The sequence below is a fragment of the Triplophysa dalaica genome, chromosome 18 (genome assembly GCF_015846415.1).
Source record: "Triplophysa dalaica isolate WHDGS20190420 chromosome 18, ASM1584641v1, whole genome shotgun sequence".
NCBI lineage: Eukaryota > Metazoa > Chordata > Actinopteri > Cypriniformes > Nemacheilidae > Triplophysa > Triplophysa dalaica.
The window spans coordinates 15955701-15977532 of NC_079559.1; the positions used below are offsets into that span (position 1 = coordinate 15955701).

Below are 21832 nucleotides of genomic sequence, written 5' to 3' on the forward strand. Positions count from 1 at the left end.
TTACATAATTAATATTGCAGGAATTTATAGTCCGTTTAATATTTGACCTGTGGTTCTCTCTGCTTTATCTCAAATGTGTGCTTTCACTGTGCGTGTGTGGGAGTGTGTTTGCGTGTGTGCGTCTATGTCGATGTGTGTAAGCATGTATGCATATTGTGTATGTGGAGCATTTGTTTGTCTGTCTTTTGTGTTTTCACCTTTGTTTGTTTTTACAGGTGTATGACTTTAGTTGTTTTACTTGTAGTCAATGTGTCTCATGTACAGCTGCTTTGTAACAATGAAAATTGTAAAAAGCGCTATATAAATAAAGTTGAGTTGAGTTGAGTATGTGGCCGCAATGCGCAACCGTACCTAACAGATGTGTTCTCACTCCAAACATTTGATAAAACTTGAGAGCCCTGATTCTGAATAACAATTTTAACCATATGGTCTTGCATGCTTGTAATAGACAAATTTGTTACACAAAACATAAAATAAACTGTACATGAAAAAATGAATAAGTAAATCCAACAAAACATGTCGTCACGTTAGAAAAAAGTTTCGACGGGACGGGCTTACGCTTTGCTGGAAGCGGAAGTGTCACGCATAGCGGAAGTGGTGCTACCCAGAACAACTGAACAACCAGGCGGAGGACGGGGATACTAATTGTAAATTTCTAAACGAATAAAGCCGGAATAAACGCCCTTCAGAACGTGAGTTACCCCCCTTATACCTTAAATAATAAATGTTTGCATGTTTAACGACGTAGTTGTATTAATTATTTCATGTAAAACGGTCTTGTCTTCCGTTCTTGCGGGCAGCAGAGGGATTTAGCAGGTTTCTAGGCGTTCGTCAGGCCTCGCACGTCTAACCAGACACGGTTAATCATTACAATGAAATGGCAAACTTCTTGTCAGCCTCTTGTGTTTAATGATTAAGTAACATTAACAACATTACATATAATGTCGACAACCTTTACATAATATCGACGAATTCAATGAAAGGGAATATGGTTAGCCTGCTTGCTAACGTCATCGTAGCCTGCAGTTCAATTGAATCGAAAAGCGTCACGATCGAGAAAAATTATTATTCTTATCAAAGTTGCACTAATAAAGAGTTATTATAAAATTTGTTATGTGAGCAAACTGCTAGAGGTGTGGATCTGTTATATTATTTTAGCACGTCATTTTTTGCTGTTTTTTTTTTCAGAAACGTGCACATTCAATTGAAGGTTTATTGTTGTTCTCACATTATGCCCCTCAAGTAATGTAGTGTATTACTATTTAAACGTAAAAATAAGCATTAAAGGAGTAGTGCAGCTGAAAATTATTTCATAATTTAGTAAATGTACCCACCCTCATGCCATTGTAAGTATAAATCTCTGTTTTACGGGTTAGATGATTTAATCTTTGGCTTTTCTATAATTAGACTGAATTGCAGTGGAATGCTACTGTATTTCTTATATCTGCTGTTATTTTATTCTCAGTCTAAAATGGACAATACTGACCTGGTGCAGAAAGCCAAGCTGGCTGAGCAGGCAGAGCGCTATGATGACATGGCTGGAGCTATGAAGGCTGTGACCGAGGGGGGAGTGGAACTTTCCAATGAAGAACGCAACCTGCTTTCTGTGGCATACAAGAACGTTGTGGGTGCCCGTCGCTCCTCCTGGCGTGTCATCTCGAGCATCGAGCAGAAGACAGAGGGCAACGAGAAGAAACAGCAGATGGCACGCGAGTATCGTGAAAAGATTGAGACTGAACTGCAGGACATCTGCAATGATGTGCTGGTATCTGCAATCTGTTCTTTTGATCTTCTTTTATCCTTATAGCATCAAATTCATATTTTGAACCTTGTGCAATGTATTTATTTTATGTAACATCAAGCTTTTGTAATTTTAGTTTTAAACATGGATGTTCAATTGTTCAAGTTTAATTGTCACTTTAATTCAACTGGCAAGTTTTTTCGGTTTGATCGTCCACAAGTATGAGCCATCCTAATATTCCCATCCTTTCTTTCATAGGGTTTACTGGAGAAGTTCCTCATTCCCAATGCTTCTCAGGCAGAGAGCAAGGTGTTTTACCTGAAAATGAAAGGCGATTACTATAGATACTTGTCTGAGGTTGCATCTGCAGAAGCAAAAACCAGTAAGTGGAATGTAGAATTGTCTTCATTGAAACAGAGAAACTTGCAATTAGGTGTCAGATCTGTCTATAAGTTTGCTGGTAAAATAAAGAACATAGTATGTGAGATGTTTAACAGTGGCTATTATGTTTTTAAAGTGTTTTTTTATTAATAGACGATACAATATCACCATGATCAAGTTCATAATTTCATAAATTCATCATTTGTTTGTGATCGCAACAATTTACAGATCAATATTTTTTTGTTTTTCAGCCACAGTTGAAAACTCTCAGCAGGCTTACCAGGATGCTTTTGAGATAAGCAAGAAGGAAATGCAGCCCACACACCCCATACGGTTGGGTCTTGCCCTCAACTTCTCTGTTTTCTACTACGAGATCCTCAACTCTCCTGACAAGGCCTGTCTTCTTGCCAAAACGGTTGGTGCCTGTTTAAATCCCTGGCAGTGTTACAACAGATTAAAAATTCCGTACTTAAAATTGATCTAAAAACTTTTTTTATGAAACACACACACGCAGTAATGAAAGATAGAAAAACATTTGTAAATCTGAAATTCATCAATCGTAATTTTTACAACACCATTATGTTTCACTATCCTTTAGCACAAATGAGAAAATGTCTCTATTCCTTTCGCAGGCTTTCGATGAAGCCATTGCTGAGCTTGACACTTTAAATGAGGATTCCTACAAAGACAGCACCTTGATCATGCAGCTTCTAAGGGACAACCTCACTGTAAGTAATCCTTTTTACATTCTCCACCAATGATCTTTAATTTCTGTGTGTGGCTTTTTGGGTGATTGATTGTTTCTTGTTATATCCGCAGCTTTGGACGTCAGAAAATCAGGCCGACGAAGCAGATGCAGGAGATGGCGAGAACTAGGGGAGACGAAATTGATCCCCAAACACCCACACACATCCATCTTAAATACACAAATGGCTTCCACCGACCATCCCACCTCATTCCACCTGACACCATCCACACCTCTCCATTCAGTTCCCAGCCCTGCTCCCCGTACCTTCTGTATGATGATCAGCATGAGCCTAGTCAACAGGAATACGCTCAGAGAAGCCCCCAACCCAGACACCAGGGGCTGGGAGGGGGGGTGGTGGTTGGCTCACAGGGTTTTATGCTGACGTTAAAACAGGTCCAGTAATTTTCTTTGTGAATTTAACGTGTACTGATTATCAAAACCCCTATCCTTCGTGTGAGTGTTAAAGCGAGTGCACTGCTGATGGAGAGTAACTGCATGAAATCATGGCTGTGTTTGTGTGTATGCGCTTAACAGCAAGAGTGAGTGTATTGGGGATCTGGGGTTATGAACTCTAATCGTCTTTCCTGATAATTCCCTTTTTCCCCACTTTAGCTGGTTGTGCATTTTGTCATCCTCTTTTTTCGTTTTTGTTACGATCATTTTTTTAGTATAATTCATCTGTATTTACAGGTTTTATTGTATGGTTATTAAACTGGCAGTTTATTTTCACCAATTACGTCATTGTGAGTTCTCTGCTTTATTGATTCATTCATGCTTCAGAACATTAATGTAATGAAATGTGAAAATTTATTTATTGAAATAATACTTCTCTGGTTGTTAAAAAATAGGTCGGTGAAATGAATAGGTATTAAATAATGTTCCATAAGGACTTATTTTATAAAATCATAGAAGGCCTATTAGGTTTTTTCTTGAAGTCTTAAAGAGCACCTTCCCTGCGATCCCATTTTAAAACCATTATTTTGTGTGAAATGTTGCTGTAAAAACAAAAATGATAAAGCGCCAGTGCCAAGAGAGATATTGTCTTTAACAGAATTCGCTTTTCAAGGACTGCAGAGAACAGCCGGATCGGACAGCCCTCTACTTCCCGGGTACATGATGTCACCATTCCGAGTGCATTTAATAATCAATCACGAAAGACCTGGTCAGCTTTACCAATCAGAGCGTTTCGGAAGAAAACCAGTCGTTTTGTTAGAAGTGGGACAGCGATGAACAATAGACTTGAAATATTTGAAATGTAAAGCGTTTTTTGATTTGAAACATCAACATCCATTGTTAAACATCAAAAAAACATAATCAAAGCCTTTAAAACAGCCAAAGACTGGGTCCCATAAGTCTCAGAGTTCGATGACATCCAGTGAAATACTACTGGTACCGTCACTGTTATTAAAAAAGTTTGCTTGTGGAATAAATAATAATTTTACTACTTCAGCCTGTTGCATAATTTACATTAAGCTAGTTTAGTATAATTCTGATACAGTCATAGCAGCCACACATCTTCAACATCTTTAAATGGATAGTTTACCTCAAAATAAAATAAAAAATTATCCTTTATTGATGACATGTCATTCTAATCCTATATGACTCTTTCCTATGTAGATAACGAAACTTGCAAAAATTGTATTTCTCGTCAAGCCAGACTAAAATCATAACTTGATATAAACAGACATTTCTTTTCAGCAGAGTTTGTATTTATCTGTCTGTTTTGTACTGTGTATGATGACATTACACTGGAAAAATAGTCAAATACCAGGGGCAACTAAAGGGGCAAAATCTTAATTGCGTAGTTGCTGAAAAATAGAATATGTTAAGCATTGATATTTAAATGTGTGAAAGAAATAGAGGGAAAGTTTTACATTTAATTTTTCCTATTTTATTTATTTAAAAGTAGTTTAAAAAATTACATTGACTTAAAACTGTTCATCCCCTTTATGTTAGTTTCAGTTCTGCAAAGATACATTGCAAAGGGAGATATTCTCTTTAACATACATCTGTTTATTTCACAACCAGATGGACTTCCATACGAATGTGTTGAAAAAAAATCATCTCAAGAGAAAGAGAGGACCTCTATGCATACCAGACTTATATGGAAAGAAAGAGGATCCACGAACACACCCAAACCATTAGGAGATGTTGCAGAAGCGCTAAATATCAATTAGTTAAGTGATCGGAGATGGTGTCATTTTCAGGAATGGTAAAAATTGCACATTTTGATGGCCCGCCCAGATAAAGTCAATGTGTGGGAATCACTGCTCAGTGCTTAGTTTGCAAAAATGAGAGCTTTGCTAACAAATGATTGACAGCCGGGCGGAGCTGTGATGCAGAAGTTGGCCTACAGTAGCTTACATTCCATTTCCTGATCATTTTTTCTTTTGCATTTTCACCTAATAATAAAGAAAGAACAAGTCCAAGTGCTTTCAAGGAATTTATTTGATTAAAATCTGTGTATGTTTTATGTCCTAAGAGAAATAAACTCAGATATTCAGATAGAACTTTAGATCTTTAAACAGAACATGAAAAACACGAAAAAGGTGCATAAGATAGATAATGTTTTGCATATATGCATGTTGTTAATTTAGATTTCTTTTGTGCTTTTCAGTTCTGAAGGTCGAGACAGTAGAGATGCCACCATGATCAACGATCTGTAAGATACAAAGAAAACATTTAAATGCATGTCTTGTGATGATTGTAGTTTAATTAGATTGTTGTTGTTTAAGTGACTTGTATAATATCATTTTATTCACACTGCTTACTTGAACTTACAATAATAGTTGATTGTGAGGTACTTGTATGTGCCATTGCAGGGATCCGTGAAGATTGTATGTGTTTTAAACACCTCACAACTTTTCAGTCCATTGGATCTTTACATGTAAAAATAGGTTAGACATAGTTAATAGTAAATGTGTGTGTACCCCCTGCAGAGCACGTACACGGTTCGTCCATAGTTTGCAGTATTTATCTGAATTGTCCCCTTTTCTACATAGGGACAGAAATAAACATATTTCAGAATGAATGATAGACTGTTTTTTTAAGCTTTTCTGCATTTTTTATTTTTTTTATATATAATAAAGAGTTTATTAAAACTTGTCACATTATTTTACAGTATGTACAGTATCAATACAGTATATTTTACAGGTTGCACAGTATCAATGGAATACATAAAAAATCTGCTTTATACAAATTTTAAATTACAGTTTTATTCATACGAACCCTGAAATAAAGTGGGCTAACTATTTTAGCAGTTTTAAATCCCAAAGTCCTTTCCTGTTTTTAAAAAGACATTTTCCGGCACCTCATAATGGGACAATTACAGATATTTACAATTTGTTTTTTAGCATTAAAAAAGTTTGATAATTGTTGGTTTTGTGGGAAGTATGTTAAAGATTATATTGACTATTGTCTGATATTAGCAACTTTTTTATTATACTAGTCATTGTTCAATATTTAATTATTGATATTTTAACTGTATAACCTGTTACACTATCACATACAAACTGAAGAGAAACATACTGAAATGGAGAAAAGTATGGGATGCCCCCTTCTAATAAATATGTTAATCTATTCCAGTAATTGCACCTGTAAATACCTGTTCAATAGAAGGGGGCGTACCAATACTTTTTTCCAAGTGTATATTATGGCAAAGATATAGAAAAAAGGAGACGTAGAACATAAAGGACTTACCACAGTACAAAGTATTGTATGCACCATTGCATGCATGGGCATTTATCCCGGGGGGGATGGAGGGGACACTGTGTAGTACTTGTAGGTTCCATAACATGGATCTTGAGAACTTAATCGAGTGACAATCTCACACACTTTAAGTCTATCACATCTGCTAAAGGAAAAAGACAGTCCTGACTGGAAATTGAAGTGAGCTATGTCTTTTTCTCTTATTATAAGCCAGGGGCGTCGCCAGACCCCTTTTACCGGGGAAAGTGCCCCAGTATAAATCTGCTGTGCCCCAGTATACATATCAAATTTTAACAAGTTTTAACAAGTTAGTTTATTTGTAAGTGTAATCTTTTACATTGAAAACAGCGGCAAAAAAACAGATCTATATGCAACAAAGTAACCTAATGCATGCTTGTGAAAACATGACGAATTTCTAAATAATATCGATCATCTTATCTGACTCAATCATTTATAGCACCTGTAGATGGACATCAGAATCTGTTTGTGCAAAACAGGGAAATGGAAGCAGAAAGGAGAGATCATGATTTTGAGGAAGGTAAGATTGATAAACAAACTTCTGCACATCCCTCTGCCAGTCAGGTCACAGACATTCGAGGAAAATGTCTAAGGAAAACCTTTGTCAAGTTTGTAAAACTGCATTGTGCTAAGAAAAACATTTGTGTTCTGTACTTTCAGAAATTAAATGAATATGTAATTTATAGTTCCTGTTTAGGACATAACGTAAAACGTAGGCAGTACCTATAGGATAGAGATAACTATGTTCTATAAGCAGTACAGTTTAATGTAGTAGGCTACAGTTGGTTAAAAAATGAACCAACTTTGTTTGGACTTGGCTGTGAAACCAGAAAATATTTTTTTTTTTTAGAAAATATGTTCTTTATATTAGTTGTTATTAGTTGTAAAGCTTGAAAATTGCTTTCATTATTTCCATACAGTGTATGCAAACATGTTAATTAAGTTAATGTTATGTTGAAGATACTTTATTTTTAAATAATGTTCATGTTTACCTTGCCCAGTATTACTGCACTGCAGGAATAGGTGTAACTGCTGCTGAGCCCTCTTGCAGACTGCTGTGATGTTTTCTGTCCAGGAGATGTCGGCGGAGATGAGGATTCCGAGAAACTTGAAAGTGTGGACCCTCTCCACACACTCGCCGTTGATGTAAAGGGGGGCTGTGTCGGTCCTGTTCTTCCTGAAGTCAATAATGAACTCTCTGGTCTTTTTGGTGTTCAGAATGAGGTTATTCTCTGAACACTTGGCTGCCAACTTCATAACCTCTTCTCTGTAGGCTGCCTCCTCACCCTTAGATATGAGTCCGACCACTATACTGTCGTCTGCAAACTTGACAATGAGATTGTCGTTGTTGGCCAGACTGCAGTTGGCTAGACTGCAGACTGGGCCAGGGAGAGGTTGAAGATCCTGGTGAAGGTGGGGGCAAGCTGGAAGGCGCACCCTATGAGCACCCTGCCAGGTACTCCGTCTGGGCCGGCAGCTTTCTTGGGGTTCACTGCCAAGAGCTCCCGTCTGACTTCATACTCCTGCACAGTGAGTAAAGTGATGTGGGATATAGTTGCGGATGAGGGGAGAGCTGGAGCAGATGAGTGCTGACGAGGTGTTTCAAAGCGAGCAAAGCAGCAATTTAGCTCCTCTGCCAGCGTAGCACTCAGGTCATCTGTAGACGCATCCCAGCCTCTGAAGTTTGTGATGTCCTTTATGCCCCGCCACACCTCCTGTGTGTTGTTGCAGGACAGATGGGACTCGATGTGCAGTCTGTGGTCTGCCTTTGCTCTTTTTATATAAACACATATTTCCAATTCTGCAAAAACTTAGGAAAATAACTGAAATGCTTTACACTTTCAAAATACCTTAGCCCCATATAAAAGGGGGAAAGAAATTGTCCTTGTTAGAATACATTTATTTCTTTGAGTAAACTGTTATTTTGGGAATCAAAAATAGTTCTTATGACATTGCTGTGAATAACTTTTTGTAGGACTATTTTTAATGAATTGTCTTTTTTCCACTCATTAGGGTAGTTTTTATTTCAAAAAGTGATAAATAAAGGGAACATATAAAGCATCAATCTGAAGATTTTAGTTAAAAAAGAGAAAGTGATGTATAGTGGAAAGGGATGTGTTTTAAAAATAAGTTATAATTTAATGATTAAACAATTTTCATTCAAAGTTATAGAGATCAGTTCACCAACTACACTAACTGACATTAATAACAGAATCAATAATTCTACCCATTACTGTAATAAATGTAAACCCACAAATGGATAAGTCATTTTTTTAACGGCCATACCGTTCAGCAACCAAGGGCATGTCCATGTTACATTGAGTAAAGGATATTTAGGATTGTGGTCTTTCGTCGCTGCAAATGTCTTTGCTCATGCGCCCATATGATGCTGATAGTACGTTGATCACACCAGTATCTACAGACATTATATGAAATATATGCATCTATAATTACATTATAATTACTTGCTAACAAAGTTGGAATTATAAAAAACATATGTTGCCACAACTGAGAAATTGAACATTCCCGTCACAAGTAATTACTTTCTCTGGAAAATAAAAGGTGTTTTATTGTTCAATGTTTTACTGTTTATTGGTAATTAGATTGAATGAATGATATTAGGAATCTGGAGCTTAGAGAAAGCACTAGAACAGAACAACAAAAATACATTAAAGTACATTTCAAGTATTTATTGTAATTATGTGTTCTTAGGTGTATAGCTCAACTGTAAAAGCATTTAAAGTACATTGCTTCATACATATATTTAAAATGTCTTTACTTTTGTTGGCTAAATATTGTTTTTAAGAAAGACACATAATATATTTACTAAGTATATGAAATGCAACAATCAATATCACAATAATTCAAATGTTTAAATCACACATTAGTACGTGCATTAAGTAATCAAGTTCACAAAAAAAAACATACTATGGATGATGCCAAGAGAAAACATCCTAATGTCAAGGGAAAAAATCTAGCCTCTGGATATGATACTTTACACTTTGTGACCCACATTTAAACAATGTATAACGTTATCTGCTGTGTATCCAGTTTTTTTTTTATATCCAAAATTAGATTTGAATAAAGACAAAATCTAGATTTATTTAAGATAGAACAATAGGTTAGTCTGTTTTTAATAAGGCTACATTCATAAGAGGCATAAACCCTATACTGCAGGCATAACGCAATATGTCATGAAAAAATAAGAATTGTAATTTTTTATTTCCCTGGATTTACCTTCTAACACTAAAACCTGGAATTAATTTTTATATTGATAGTAAGTAGATTAAGATAGTTTTATGCTTTGATTTAAAGCTTTATCTCAAAGGCATCATTAACTATACTTACACAAAGAAACTTTCAATAATAATTTCAGCATTGAAACATGCAATCTATATTTTCTCTTAAACAGGTTTTCATGATATAATCAGATGGTCAATGTGCAAAACGTAACAAGATGGCAGCACATTTCATAAATACTCATGAACAAACCAATCATCATGCTTATATAACCTAGAAGGATCAATGAAGGAAGAATGCAAAGATCAGTTCTTTTTACAACTGATGCTTCTGCATGATGGTTACAAAAAACAACTGGTTTTCTTTCTAACATTAAATGTCTAATGTCATATAAAATAAGTTTATTCAGTTTAACAACATCTAAATAAGACAAAATCTAGATTTATTTAAGATAGAACAATAGGTTAGTCAGTTTTTAATTATATTCATAAGAGGGGCATACTGCAGGCATAAATGCTGCAATATGTCATGAAAAAATAAGAATTGTAATTTTTTATTTCACTGGGACTTGACCTTCTCACACCAAAATCCTGGAAATAATTTTTGTATAGATAGTAAAACAGATTAAGATATATTTTTGCTTTGATTAAAAGCTTTATCTCAAACACATCATTGACACTGTACTTACAAAAAGAAACTTTCAATAAAAAATTCAGCATTGAAACATGCAATCTATATTTTTCTCTTAAACAGGTTTTCATGATATAATCAGATGGTCAATGTGCAAAACGTAACAAGATGGCAGCACATTTCATAAATACTCATGAACAAACCAATCATCATGCTCATATAACCTAGAAGGATCAATGAAGGAAGAATGCAAAGATCAGTTCTTTTTACAATTGATGCTTCTGCAAGATGGTTACAAAAAACAACTGGTTTTCTTTCTAACATTAAATGTCTAATGTCATATAAAATAAGTTTATTCAGTTTAACAACATCTAAATAAGACAAAATCTAGATTTATTTAAGATATAACAATAGGTTAGTCAGTTTTTAATTATATTCATAAGAGGGGCATACTGCAGGCATAAATGCTGCAATATGTCATGAAAAAATAAGAATTGTAATTTTTTATTTCACTGGGACTTTACCTTCTCACACCAAAATCCTGGAAATAATTTTTGTATAGATAGTAAAACAGATTAAGATATATTTTTGCTTTGATTAAAAGCTTTATCTCAAACACATTATTGACTTACTACTTAAATCATAAAAACTTGCAATTATAATTTCACTATTGACACAAGCAATTTATATTTTTCTCTTAAACAGATTTTCCTGATGTAATCATTTGGTCAATGTGCAAAACTTAACAAGACGGCAACACATTTCATAAATACTCATGAACTAATCAATCATCATCATGCTCATATGACCTAGAAGGATCAATGAAGGAAGAATGCAAAGATCTGTTCTTTTTACAACTGATGCTTCTGCATGATGGTTACAAATAACAACTGGTTTTCTTTCTAACATTAAATGTCTAATGTCATATAGAATAGGTTTATTCAGTTTAACATCTAAATAAGACAAAATCTAGATTTATTTAAGATAGAACAATAGGTTAGTCAGTTTTTTATTATATTCATGACAGGGCATGCTGGGAGATATTAATTGGATGCTTGTAATTTAACCTGTCACTGTCTAAACACAATGTTGTATTTTTTGTTGTTGTTGTTGTTGTTCCTTTAATCTCTTCTGCTGGCATCCGTATAATTTTGACAAATCCAGATTTTTATTAATTAAAGCTATCCCAATCTTTCCAAAAAGGTTTGAACAACATAAACTGACGATTTGATCCAGATCTAAACCTAGACTGGATTGTGTAATGTAATGGAAATTTACAATCCTTTTTTCGTTTTAACAAGCCATTTTTAGATCCCGTAAAAATCCATTCGTATTACATTTGAACAACTGCCCCCTGTTGGTGTCTGTAACACTTAGCAACATCGAATGCTGAGTGAGTACCATGCTGAGTACTAGCTTGGTGTTTGGATAGTGAAGGGTTAAATAACAAACGTCCACCCTAAGTATCCCAGCATGCCCTTCTCATGAATATAATTAAAAACTGACTAACTTCTCGTTATACATCAAATAAATATTTGTTGTCTTATTCAGATGTTGTTAAACTGAACCAATTAATTCTATATAACATTAGACTTTTAATGTTAAAAAGAAAACCAGTTGTGTAATTCGTGACCATCATGCAGAAAGCATCAGTTTCAAAAGGAACCGAATCTTTGCATTAGCTTCAATCCGATCCTTCTGGGTTTAGTACATATGATGATTGGTCTAATCACGATTGTTTGTGAAATGTGCTGCCTTCCTTTCTTGTTACGAAGTGCACATTGACCGTCTGATCACTACACAAAGTGTTAATTAAAAACTTACATATTTACAAAATATGTAATATATTGAATCAATATAAAAGTTATTGAGATATGTAGTTTATTTCTCATTAAAATATGTTAATTAATTATATGGCAAGTTCTCTTAATGTCTGCACGTAAGTGATTACTTTGAGTTTAAAATTGTAGAGTATTAACGTTATTTTAATCTGACCGAACGTCTCAACAATAAGTTTCAGTTTTTAGTTTTAACATTCGTTTGTAACACGCTTATCAAAATATATAGTTTTTTGATATATTGAACTTTTATTCTGGATTCTATATGTGTGTTTTGAATGCGGTTGGCAGCATAAATCTTTTTGTATTTTCCGAAATACAAATAAAGTTTTTGGGGACGAACCAAAGTATCGCGACATCATGCATCTCGCGAGAAGCCGTTTAAGCTACTGATGACAAGAAAATGGCCGCTGCCTGTTGCTTCCATGTGGTTACGGTTTGATTGCAATAGTTGCTGTAAACAATAATAGCTTCAGATTCGTGGCTTGAATAAGGTATAAAGTGGTTGCAGCTCAAATAAGGTTTCAGAATGCAGCACGACGATGTAAGTAAACTTATAAATATATAAATGAGCGTTCACAAAATTTTAAGACAACATGGATGTGTGATATGTAACTTAACGTTTACAATAAATCATTATTTTTAACCGGTGATGATTGGTTGGTTGATTATAATATACGTTACTGCAACAGTCCTAAGATATTTATATATAATGTTTTTGATGGTTTTGTGTTTGTTCGGTACCGCATGCTTCAAGGCAAATTTAGCGGCAGTGACAGAATTTCGCATTATAAATGTTAGAACATTTTTGATTGCCGAACATAATATTGACTTTGATTTATGTGTTTTTAAGGTTATATGGGACATTATCGGCAATAAGAGTTTTTGTTCCTACAAAGTGAAGTAAGTAAACGATGTTGTGCTTTGAACTGTAGAAATTACAAAGATTTTTTTAATCTAGATTTATCATTCAGAATAATCTAACCTTCTGCTTTCTCCAAATTTGTGAAGAACGAAAACTCAACAGTTCTGTCGAAATGAATACAACATTACAGGACTTTGTAATCGGTCTTCATGTCCTCTTGCCAACAGTCAGTATGCTACTGTAAGAGAAGAAAAAGGTACGCTTATCATTAATAAGAAAACTTCTTCATACCTCATTTTTGTAAGAATTTATATAATTTTAATATGTAATAATATGAGTGTGTGTTGCGTTCCCTTAGGCCGGAGTTATCTGTACATGAAAGTTATTGAGAGGGCAGCATTCCCTGGTCGCATGTGGGAGAAGGTATGAACATCAGTAAAAAGCAAAAAAGATAATTTGACATCAACACAGTAAAATATTAAATCTTGTTTATATAATAAAGTATTAATGTTTATTATAAAGTTTGAGACTCTTCTTAAACCCTTTATTATATATTTTTCATCAGGTGAAACTTGATAGAAACTATGCAAAGGCCTTGGAACAAATTGATGAGAACCTCATCTATTGGCCGCGATACCTCCGACACAAATGCAAACAGCGGTTAACAAAGATAACGCAGTATCTCATTCGAATCCGCAAGCTCACGCTGAAAAGACAGTGAGTCCCTTCCTTCAGTGATTTATGTTTTTGGTTGATGTTATGTGTCTAATGCATGCATGAATACACACACAAACACTTACATTTTTTGCTATTTTTTAGGAGAAAACTAATTCCACTCAGCAAAAAAGTAGAAAGAAGAGAAAAGAGGAGAGAGGTGGGTCATTGGCAGTACTTTTTGTTCATTTCTTGTTAAACTCTTTTTAGACCTGTGTTTTGGAGCAGAAATAGATCTCAACTGTGAGTCTGACACCATTACTTAAAAAATAACATTTTATTTATCAAAGGTGCTTTATTGTCTTGACTGTAGTTATAGTCTTAATCTAACTACCGTTGTATTTATGCAGATCTTATGTAGGTGTAGTTGACGGGTGGTGTCTGAATGTCGCTAACCAATTTTTTATATACAGATTTGCTCATTTCATTAAAGCAAACCTTACTTTCTATATATTCTAGTTACTAGTGAGAGGTTGCACAACCCTAACTCAGTCTTTTTTCCTTTTTAAATTGATCTTATTTTTAGATTTGTAGTTTATACTGAAATGTAAATGACCAGTTTTACCTACTCTTCCCCTTTCTAACAGGAAAAAGCTCTTATCGCTGCTCAGCTAGAAAATGCCATAGAGAAAGAACTGCTAGAACGTTTAAAACAAGGAACTGTAAGTACATCTTTTGTGGCATCAAATCTTTTTCCTGCATTTCTGCAACATCAGTAAAAGCCTCATTGATTTCATTTTAGTATGGAGACATCTACAACTTCCCCATTCATGCATTTGATAAAGCCATGGAAAAACAGGACGAGGAGAGTGAATCTGAATCGGAGGAAGATGAGGAGGATGAAGAGGTATTGTTTTTATGTCAGCTTTGGGTTTTCACAGACTGGGTCACATACTTAACATAGCTAAACTTTTTCTTGTGATTTACGGTTTTCTACATAAAATCAAAAATTCTACATAATGCATGGTTTTCCTGGCGCAAAATGAGGTGGAGGTGATGCCATCCTTACCTTGAGTTGTACAAACACGCACTTGTAAGCCTACCATCCCTTTAAATGTAGAAAAACGCTACTTTTATTCAACCAAACAGAAATGTTTTAAATCAAATGCTTTTAATCCTTTTCAACTTACTTTTCGGCCCTCAATCGCCAACTAAATTAACCACTAAATGAGCAAATCTTATTCACATCCTGCGTTCTCTTGTTTCACTGAATTTTGAATGATTTACTTATCTTTTGTATTCGCTAGTGACTGAAAAGTTTCAACACTTTAAACGAATCGGGTTAAAGGATTCATTTGTTTGGGAGTCGTTCTGATCACAATTTACGTTCATATTGGCAAACTCTGTACAGTATAACGCAGATTCATAGAGCCAAGTGCACAGCTTAAAATATGACAATGAAGTATGCCATGTTAATTGAATAAACCTTTAAAAGAAATAAAGCTCCTATTAGCTCTTGTACTGTAACTCTGCTGCCTCACTGGACTGATAACAAAACACCGCCTCAACTGCAGTTATAAATGACAGTCTGTTGACAGAATACACACAGTGTTTTTTGTCAAGACAACCAACATCATTTTGGGGAGAGTCTGAGGCAGCACAAAGTTTGACGGAGACAGCCGCCACCATTTCTGTGCAGGAAAACCCTGTTACGTAAAGAACATTGTGTGTATTAAAACTTGATATCTTCATTATCGAGTAAGGTTGTTTAAAATAGTGAAATTATAGTGAAATTACTGCTAAAATACAAACATTGATGTTCTTCCTCTCATAACTTGATTTTGATACTTTAAACTGGGTCACATATGTCAGGACACTGCATAATACGGCATAGATTATCAAACGGTAGTATGACATGGGCTCACACACTCAGAAGTTCTATAAATTTGCATAGTTCGAGTCCTTTATTAGGAGTGATAGAGCTGTGTTTGAAGCTCTTGTAAATTACTCAAGAAACACACAGCTGTGGCTCCATTACATGAGTTTTACTTCACTGCATCTTGCTGCATCCAGGTTGCTTGGCATTCACCTTATTGAATAGTTTATGAAGAGCTACATTACTTGGTGGAAGAAAATTGTAACACCATAATATTTTCATTGCATATTTTATGAAACCTTGATTATTATATAGAAAAAACATGTACATTTAGTAAATCCCCTAAAGCTTTTCTAACTTTGCTTGGTTTTATTTCTTTATTATTACACAACTTGTTGGAATGTTTGATTCTGATTGGTCAGTTGCAACATTTGCAGGTTGTTTATTCGCAGGTAAAAACCTCTCAAAACTAATAACACACTGTAATCCGGATGCAGCAAAATAATTTTGACTTATTTATATTTAATTTGTAAAAAAATGTCTTTAAACAACATATATGACTTTATATTTACAAATGATAAAACCAAATTTACTGTTTGTGACATTTGAACGTAGTTTCTTTCCTTCAAACCTTAAGTAAACAGATTTTCCTCGGCTTCACATCAAGTCCTGATCAGTGTCAGGATTTATTTGTGATAACAGCCGGCTTCCATTACATTATCCCTTACTTAATCACACATGTCAATTTTCTAGGAATCTGGGACAAGAGAATATGTTGCTGATGATGACTTTGAGGAAAGTGATCTCAGTGATCTAGAGGTATGGTTTAAAAAAGTTTACATTTAAAAATAGTTGAATATATGGATCTTGTGTGAATTCATCCCCTTTGAAGTACTTTTGCTGCTTTGAATGTCGACATGCATAATGCAGTTTTTTCCTTTTACTTTAAACAGTCCAATTTTGAAGAATGCATTTTGTCTAGCTTTTTGTGCATGCTAGAAAGCATCAAACATAAACCTCTCATTAGAACCTAGAACCAGCATGTTATACACTGCTTTCTTAAAGGGCTAGTTCACCCAAACATGACAATGCTGTCATCATTTACTCAACCTCAAATTTGTATCAATTTCTTTGTTCTGATGAATGCAAATAAAAATATTTGGAATCACATCCCCCCAAATGGCAGTTAATTTGGGATGAGATCTGTTTGGTAAATGACGTTCTTCCAAATATTTTTCTTTGTGTTCATCAGAACAAAGGAATTTATAGATTTGAGGGTGAGTAAATAATGACAGAATTGTCATTTTTTACAACGTGTAATTCCAAAGGTGATGCTCTGGACACACAATATAATAGTTTTGTACCTTAAAACGTGATGGAAATAAATATGTATACTTGCATTATCTATTTATAGGAGCTGAAAAACCTTGACGACAGGAATGAGGACCAAGAATCAAGTGAAGAGGAGGAAACAGAAGAGGAGATGGAGGAGGAGAAGAGCAGGACGAAGTCAAAGGGAAAAGCTCCACTAAAAGGGCCTGTCAGGAAGAAACGGGCTTATGTGGAGATAGAATACGAGCATGAGACAGAACCTTCTCAGAAAAGCAAGACTACATAAAGATTAAACTGACAGTCACACCACAACAACGCTTTCCTTTAACCGTGGAACTGTCTTTATAAAACATCTGTATTCAATAGTTACTGTGTTTTGATCCATGGATATGTACACACAGAAAGCCATTGTTTGTAAAGTGCATATTTTTTAAATGTTTTTGAGTAAAATTCGATTGCTTTCTAGTTGAAATTGCTGTTCATAAAATAATGGTCAAAATGGACAATCTTAAACAATGTTTAAATGCACACATTTATGATGATAAGAATAAAACTATATCAGGAAATTTGCACATAATACGAAGGTAACATAATAACAATGTCTCTGAATTTCTTGTGCTGCCTGTTACTGTCCATCATAATTTATCACTGAAACAGATTTGCTATGCTAACTCGAATTTGCCAAATTATCTGATGGTTGTCTTCAAGGTGCAGGGATTTGCTGGATACACATGAGCACAGGGTCAGGAACACAAGTATTATCCACCTCCTGAAGAAGAGTCTAAAGAGAAGGAAACAATGGAAAACTTTTTGGCAATACTTAATAAGGATGTATTTGTAACATTTAGTCAATGCATGAACTAATAATAAATCTGGAATATGTATTGTTCACTGTTAGTTCATGATATTTCAACATTTATCAGTAGATTGTTAAAATCAAAATTTGTATCTTTTAATATTAGTCAATGAACACATGCTGAAAACTACATGGTTCATTATCAGTTCAAATTAGCTAATGTATTAACTTGATATTAACAAATACAACCTTATTGTAAAGTGTTAACCATATACCTTGTAAAACTAATTATTTTCGGCACTACTGCCATCCAGAATGTAGGCAACAGTATTTTCAGTTAAACAGATACAGGAAACTAAAAATATATCACCAGGAGCTGTGCAAGTTAAAGTTACTCTGGTGTACTCTGGACACAACATTGCTCAATTGAACATTTGATGTACCTGCACTTTGCCTTTGGAGCAGTGGTTAAGCAGAAGTAAACAATGTGACGCTTTGCTCATGAGCTGTTCCTTCAGCTCTTGGGGGACTGACTCTGATGAAACATCAACCAGAAACCTCAGCAGACTCTGTGCTAGAGAACCCATCCTCCTCTCCATTCTACAAAATTAAAGTAAAGATTCTGTTGCGTACGAGTGAAATACATACAATAAGAGATTGGGAAGATTCAGTATATTGTGATTAGATTACTTTCAAGTTCCTTACCGTGGCCAAGCAATCTCTAGTGTCTTCTGCAGAGCATCCAAGATACTCAGTCTGGTTTTCTCCTCTGGAGCATCAGAGACCTCCAGGTATCCCACGATAACCCTTTCTAGCCTCTTCAAGTGACGAATAATCACTACACCCATCCTAACATAAAATGTACATATTGGAACACTACTTCAACAATAGATGAACAAAATGACCCCAATGATGCTTTTAAGATATTTAAAGGAATAATTTTAGAAACGTTATGCTAATAATGTAAGACCTGAAAGAATAAATGTTGTTTGCATAATGCTAAACGAAGTATATGTTTGGAAACAATTATTATTAGTGGTGCAGAACTACCTCTTACAAACTTCAACCACAATATATTCTTAATTGGCCATTTTAAGGACAGTTCAACCCAAAAATTAAAATTCTGTCTTTATTTATTCACCCTCAAGTTGTTCCAAAGCTATTTTAAAATCTTTGTTCTGTTGTCCAACAAAACAAAATATTTTGAAGAATGTACAAAACTAAATATTTCTGAGGCACAATTAACTCCCATAGTAATTTCCCAACTATCGAAGTCTATATTGCCCCAGATCTGTTTGATTACAAACATTCTTCCAAATATGTGTTTAACAGAACAAAGAAATTAATACAGGTTCGGAACATGAAGGTGAGATAATGATGACAGAATTTTCATTCTTGGGCTAAACTGTTGCTTTAACAGAATACTAAATTAACCCATTAGGCCTCACCTTTCAATAAATAAGACAAGATTGCTGGCGTACACACGACGAAGGTCAAGCTTGTGCTCCATTTCCATGTATGTCAAGATGAGGCGAAGCACATCATCGAAGCGATTAGGTTTCCGCGGTAACCCTGCATTAGCTGGGGGGTTCTCAATGACTCCCATCAGGTCTATTAGGCAAGGCAACACAACCTGAGCATTAGACACACAAGAGAGGATATTATGTATCATGATATTTACATAAATACTCACATATTTGACACGTGCACGAGTGAATGAGAGTGTATTACCTGCATGAGTGAAACCTCTGAAGTGTATAAGTGATTGAAGAGAGCGTGATAGAGCACCTGAGCTCTATTGTACTGTCGCAGATCAGCTGCTGGCTAAATGAAGAAAATACAACACAAATCATAAATGACATTGATGTCATAAGATTTTGATGTCTCTTACAGTGGTAAACCATACTTAGACATTTTAAGAAATCATCATTCAAAGTCATCAGTCGTTGGCTGAATATCCTTGGTTTATGACTTACCACATTGAGAACAATGTGATGTAAGCAGTGCACGCCCAATACTTTGTTTTCTGTGCAATAATCATCAGATATCAGCAAGGCAGGAGGAAACACCTTCTCCAAGTACTGACTCAACCATGGCCGTCCAATCTGCACCAGCATCCATGAGAACACATGCTTTACAGCCTGGTTCCGCTTCCAGCGCTCCCTGTACATAATAAAGAAAACCTTGAATTACTTAATTCATTACAGAAGAACAATAACATGATGCTTAAAGTGAGTGATAGTGCGATGATGATGATGATAGTACTCACTTGGTCAGTTCTGGCTGCAGTCCGTCCAATATTGGACCAAAAACTCCTTTCTTGTCCTCGCCTCCTGACAGCAGCTCCTGTACCGATCTGCTTCCTGTCATTCCCGCAACTAATGACAGGAGTTGTAAAGCACAGTTTCTGGAAGCAACACTGGTCCATGCCTGTTCCTGCAAGTGAGTGATGGAGAATATACACAAGCTGGGGGCAAATGCTTGAGCTAGAGACTTCACATGTGGATTGCTTCGTTTCTCCACCGAAGCTTGCATCCGCAAACATAACGCAAGTAATGATGTACTGACAGACTGAACTTTGGTAGGTATGTCCTCATAACTCTTGGCAGGTAAAGTGCCGCTGTCCGTGTCACACACCGGCAGGATTGCGTATCCCGTGAACGAGCTCGATAAGCCCAGATACGCCTCGCGTAAATCGGTGTTGAGTTGAGGAAAGAGCCAGTCGAGAGGAGCGAGGGTGAATAACATCGCTGTTTCCTCCAGGATGAGCATGCGTTCTTTTTTCACCTTAAATCGCTCACAGATGTGGGCCAGAACGGCGGTCACAGAACAGGAATCGGATGGGGTCAAACTTTCTCTAATTTTCATCTTCTGGAGAATCTGTGCCAGATCCATTACGCTGGTTTTGAACAACAAACGAACCACCGTGAAGAAAGATTATATTGCTGACCAATGATATTGATGACAAACTTTTAACATATCCTGCAATATTGCTTCATGCGTCGCAAGTGTGCATTAAACTGTCATATTATATATTAAATGTAGTATTTATAACACGTCGTACATTGGAATTGTTCACTATCGCAACAAAATGACTTGTTTTAGGCATTTCCTTTTTCAGACGACAGGCTGCATGTTGTTTAAGAGGTAACTGTCAAATACTTCCCCAGAACTTGACTGAAACAATAATAGTTCCGATGATGCCTCGCGGAAAAATTACTCAGATCCCTGTAGGTGCAACATGGAAGTGCACTGAAAATAAATAAAGAATTTATAATGCTATGTATTAAACAAAAATGAAACACTTACATTATGTTTTAATTAGGCTAATTTAGTTGATACATAATTTAAAATCTATTAAAATAAAATAATTTATTTCAATTTTATTTCAATCACTATACTGTTGCGTGTATAATAAAAAACATTCAAAGATTTTTAATTAATAAAAATGATAAAATCTTAATTTTTTAATGTAAGGTTTATATTTATTTAAGGTTATCTGGGGTCAAGGGGCGTCTGACAAAATGGGTTAATATCTGCTGTAAATTTAAATGGAGTTGATATTCAGATAAGAGAAAGGTTTTTTATCCAAAACAAAAAAGCGAATATTCTCTTGTAATTGTCACATCTCAGTCTGTTTACTCAGGTGTGAAAGCTTAGAAATTTGTTACCCGGTTATTAATTTGTGTTTGGTTTAAATCTATTGACCACACAAGAAAATCACGAGTCAGATCTCTCTTACACAACTTCCTGCTCTTTCAACTTGGAAATTGAAGTGATTAAATTCAATAATATTTGATTCATCCAGAGGAAATTGCTATTGCGTCATGGGAGATATTGTCCAGTTTGAACAAAAGCACAAATGAATCACGCAGTGAATAAATTCAAATATACATTTATATGTGTTTATAATAGTGATTGACCATTCTTATAAGTATAGACAAACTAAAATGAAATGTCAACAAATGAAAACAATTACACTTTTATTTCATTCAAAACCACTAG

General features: G+C 35.1%; 3 protein-coding genes and 4 non-coding genes across 7 annotated transcripts; 3 read left to right on the forward strand and 4 right to left on the reverse strand.

Moving 5' to 3' along the window:
- Window positions 1–558: 558 nt before the first annotated feature.
- Window positions 559–3606, forward strand: ywhabb (tyrosine 3-monooxygenase/tryptophan 5-monooxygenase activation protein, beta polypeptide b). The gene is made up of 6 exons (XM_056729627.1): window positions 559–692; window positions 1466–1765; window positions 2000–2123; window positions 2374–2537; window positions 2755–2850; window positions 2942–3606. Exons 2-6 carry the CDS (start codon window positions 1472–1474, stop codon window positions 2996–2998), a joined length of 735 nt encoding a protein of 244 aa, XP_056585605.1. The 5' UTR covers window positions 559–692; window positions 1466–1471; the 3' UTR covers window positions 2999–3606.
- A 6415-nt stretch (window positions 3607–10021) lies between these two features.
- LOC130407347 (small nucleolar RNA U13) lies at window positions 10022–10119 on the reverse strand. The gene has a single exon (XR_008904609.1). It is a non-coding gene; the product is annotated as a small nucleolar RNA U13 (small nucleolar RNA).
- Window positions 10120–10602: 483 nt separating this feature from the next.
- LOC130407349 (small nucleolar RNA U13) lies at window positions 10603–10700 on the reverse strand. The gene has a single exon (XR_008904611.1). It is a non-coding gene; the product is annotated as a small nucleolar RNA U13 (small nucleolar RNA).
- Window positions 10701–11184: 484 nt separating this feature from the next.
- Window positions 11185–11285, reverse strand: LOC130407350 (small nucleolar RNA U13). The gene has a single exon (XR_008904612.1). It is a non-coding gene; the product is annotated as a small nucleolar RNA U13 (small nucleolar RNA).
- Window positions 11286–12158: 873 nt separating this feature from the next.
- On the forward strand, window positions 12159–12261 carry LOC130407348 (small nucleolar RNA U13). The gene has a single exon (XR_008904610.1). It is a non-coding gene; the product is annotated as a small nucleolar RNA U13 (small nucleolar RNA).
- Window positions 12262–12687: 426 nt separating this feature from the next.
- mak16 (MAK16 homolog (S. cerevisiae)) lies at window positions 12688–17630 on the forward strand. Its single transcript, XM_056729893.1, has 10 exons — window positions 12688–12848; window positions 13158–13207; window positions 13316–13425; window positions 13528–13592; window positions 13735–13886; window positions 13989–14043; window positions 14471–14545; window positions 14626–14730; window positions 16453–16518; window positions 17114–17630. Exons 1-10 carry the CDS (start codon window positions 12834–12836, stop codon window positions 17315–17317), a joined length of 897 nt encoding a protein of 298 aa, XP_056585871.1. The 5' UTR covers window positions 12688–12833; the 3' UTR covers window positions 17318–17630.
- A 43-nt stretch (window positions 17631–17673) lies between these two features.
- tti2 (TELO2 interacting protein 2) lies at window positions 17674–20980 on the reverse strand. Its single transcript, XM_056729892.1, has 7 exons — window positions 20097–20980; window positions 19804–19990; window positions 19559–19651; window positions 19276–19460; window positions 18533–18676; window positions 18271–18427; window positions 17674–17812 (listed from the first exon to the last, which is right to left on the reverse strand). Exons 1-7 carry the CDS (start codon window positions 20720–20722, stop codon window positions 17735–17737), a joined length of 1470 nt encoding a protein of 489 aa, XP_056585870.1. The 5' UTR covers window positions 20723–20980; the 3' UTR covers window positions 17674–17734.
- Between the last annotated feature and the right edge of the window lie 852 nt (window positions 20981–21832).

Bases quoted from the DNA above. Each gene is read 5' to 3' on its own strand.
- ywhabb (XM_056729627.1), top strand. From the start codon at position 1,472: ATGGACAATACTGACCTGGTGCAGAAAGCCAAGCTGGCTGAGCAGGCA. The intron at 1,766-1,999 runs GTATCTGCAATC...TTTCTTTCATAG, and splicing joins ACATCTGCAATGATGTGCTG to GGTTTACTGGAGAAGTTCCT. The intron at 2,851-2,941 runs GTAAGTAATCCT...TTATATCCGCAG, and splicing joins TTCTAAGGGACAACCTCACT to CTTTGGACGTCAGAAAATCA.
- mak16 (XM_056729893.1), top strand. The intron at 13,887-13,988 runs GTGAGTCCCTTC...GCTATTTTTTAG, and splicing joins AAGCTCACGCTGAAAAGACA to GAGAAAACTAATTCCACTCA. The intron at 14,546-14,625 runs GTAAGTACATCT...ATTTCATTTTAG, and splicing joins AACGTTTAAAACAAGGAACT to TATGGAGACATCTACAACTT.
- tti2 (XM_056729892.1), bottom strand. From the start codon at position 20,722: ATGGATCTGGCACAGATTCTCCAGAAGATGAAAATTAGAGAAAGTTTG. The intron at 19,991-20,096 runs GTGAGTACTATC...TATTATGTACAG, and splicing joins CTGCAGCCAGAACTGACCAA to GGAGCGCTGGAAGCGGAACC. The intron at 18,428-18,532 runs GTAAGGAACTTG...TTAATTTTGTAG, and splicing joins CTAGAGATTGCTTGGCCACG to AATGGAGAGGAGGATGGGTT.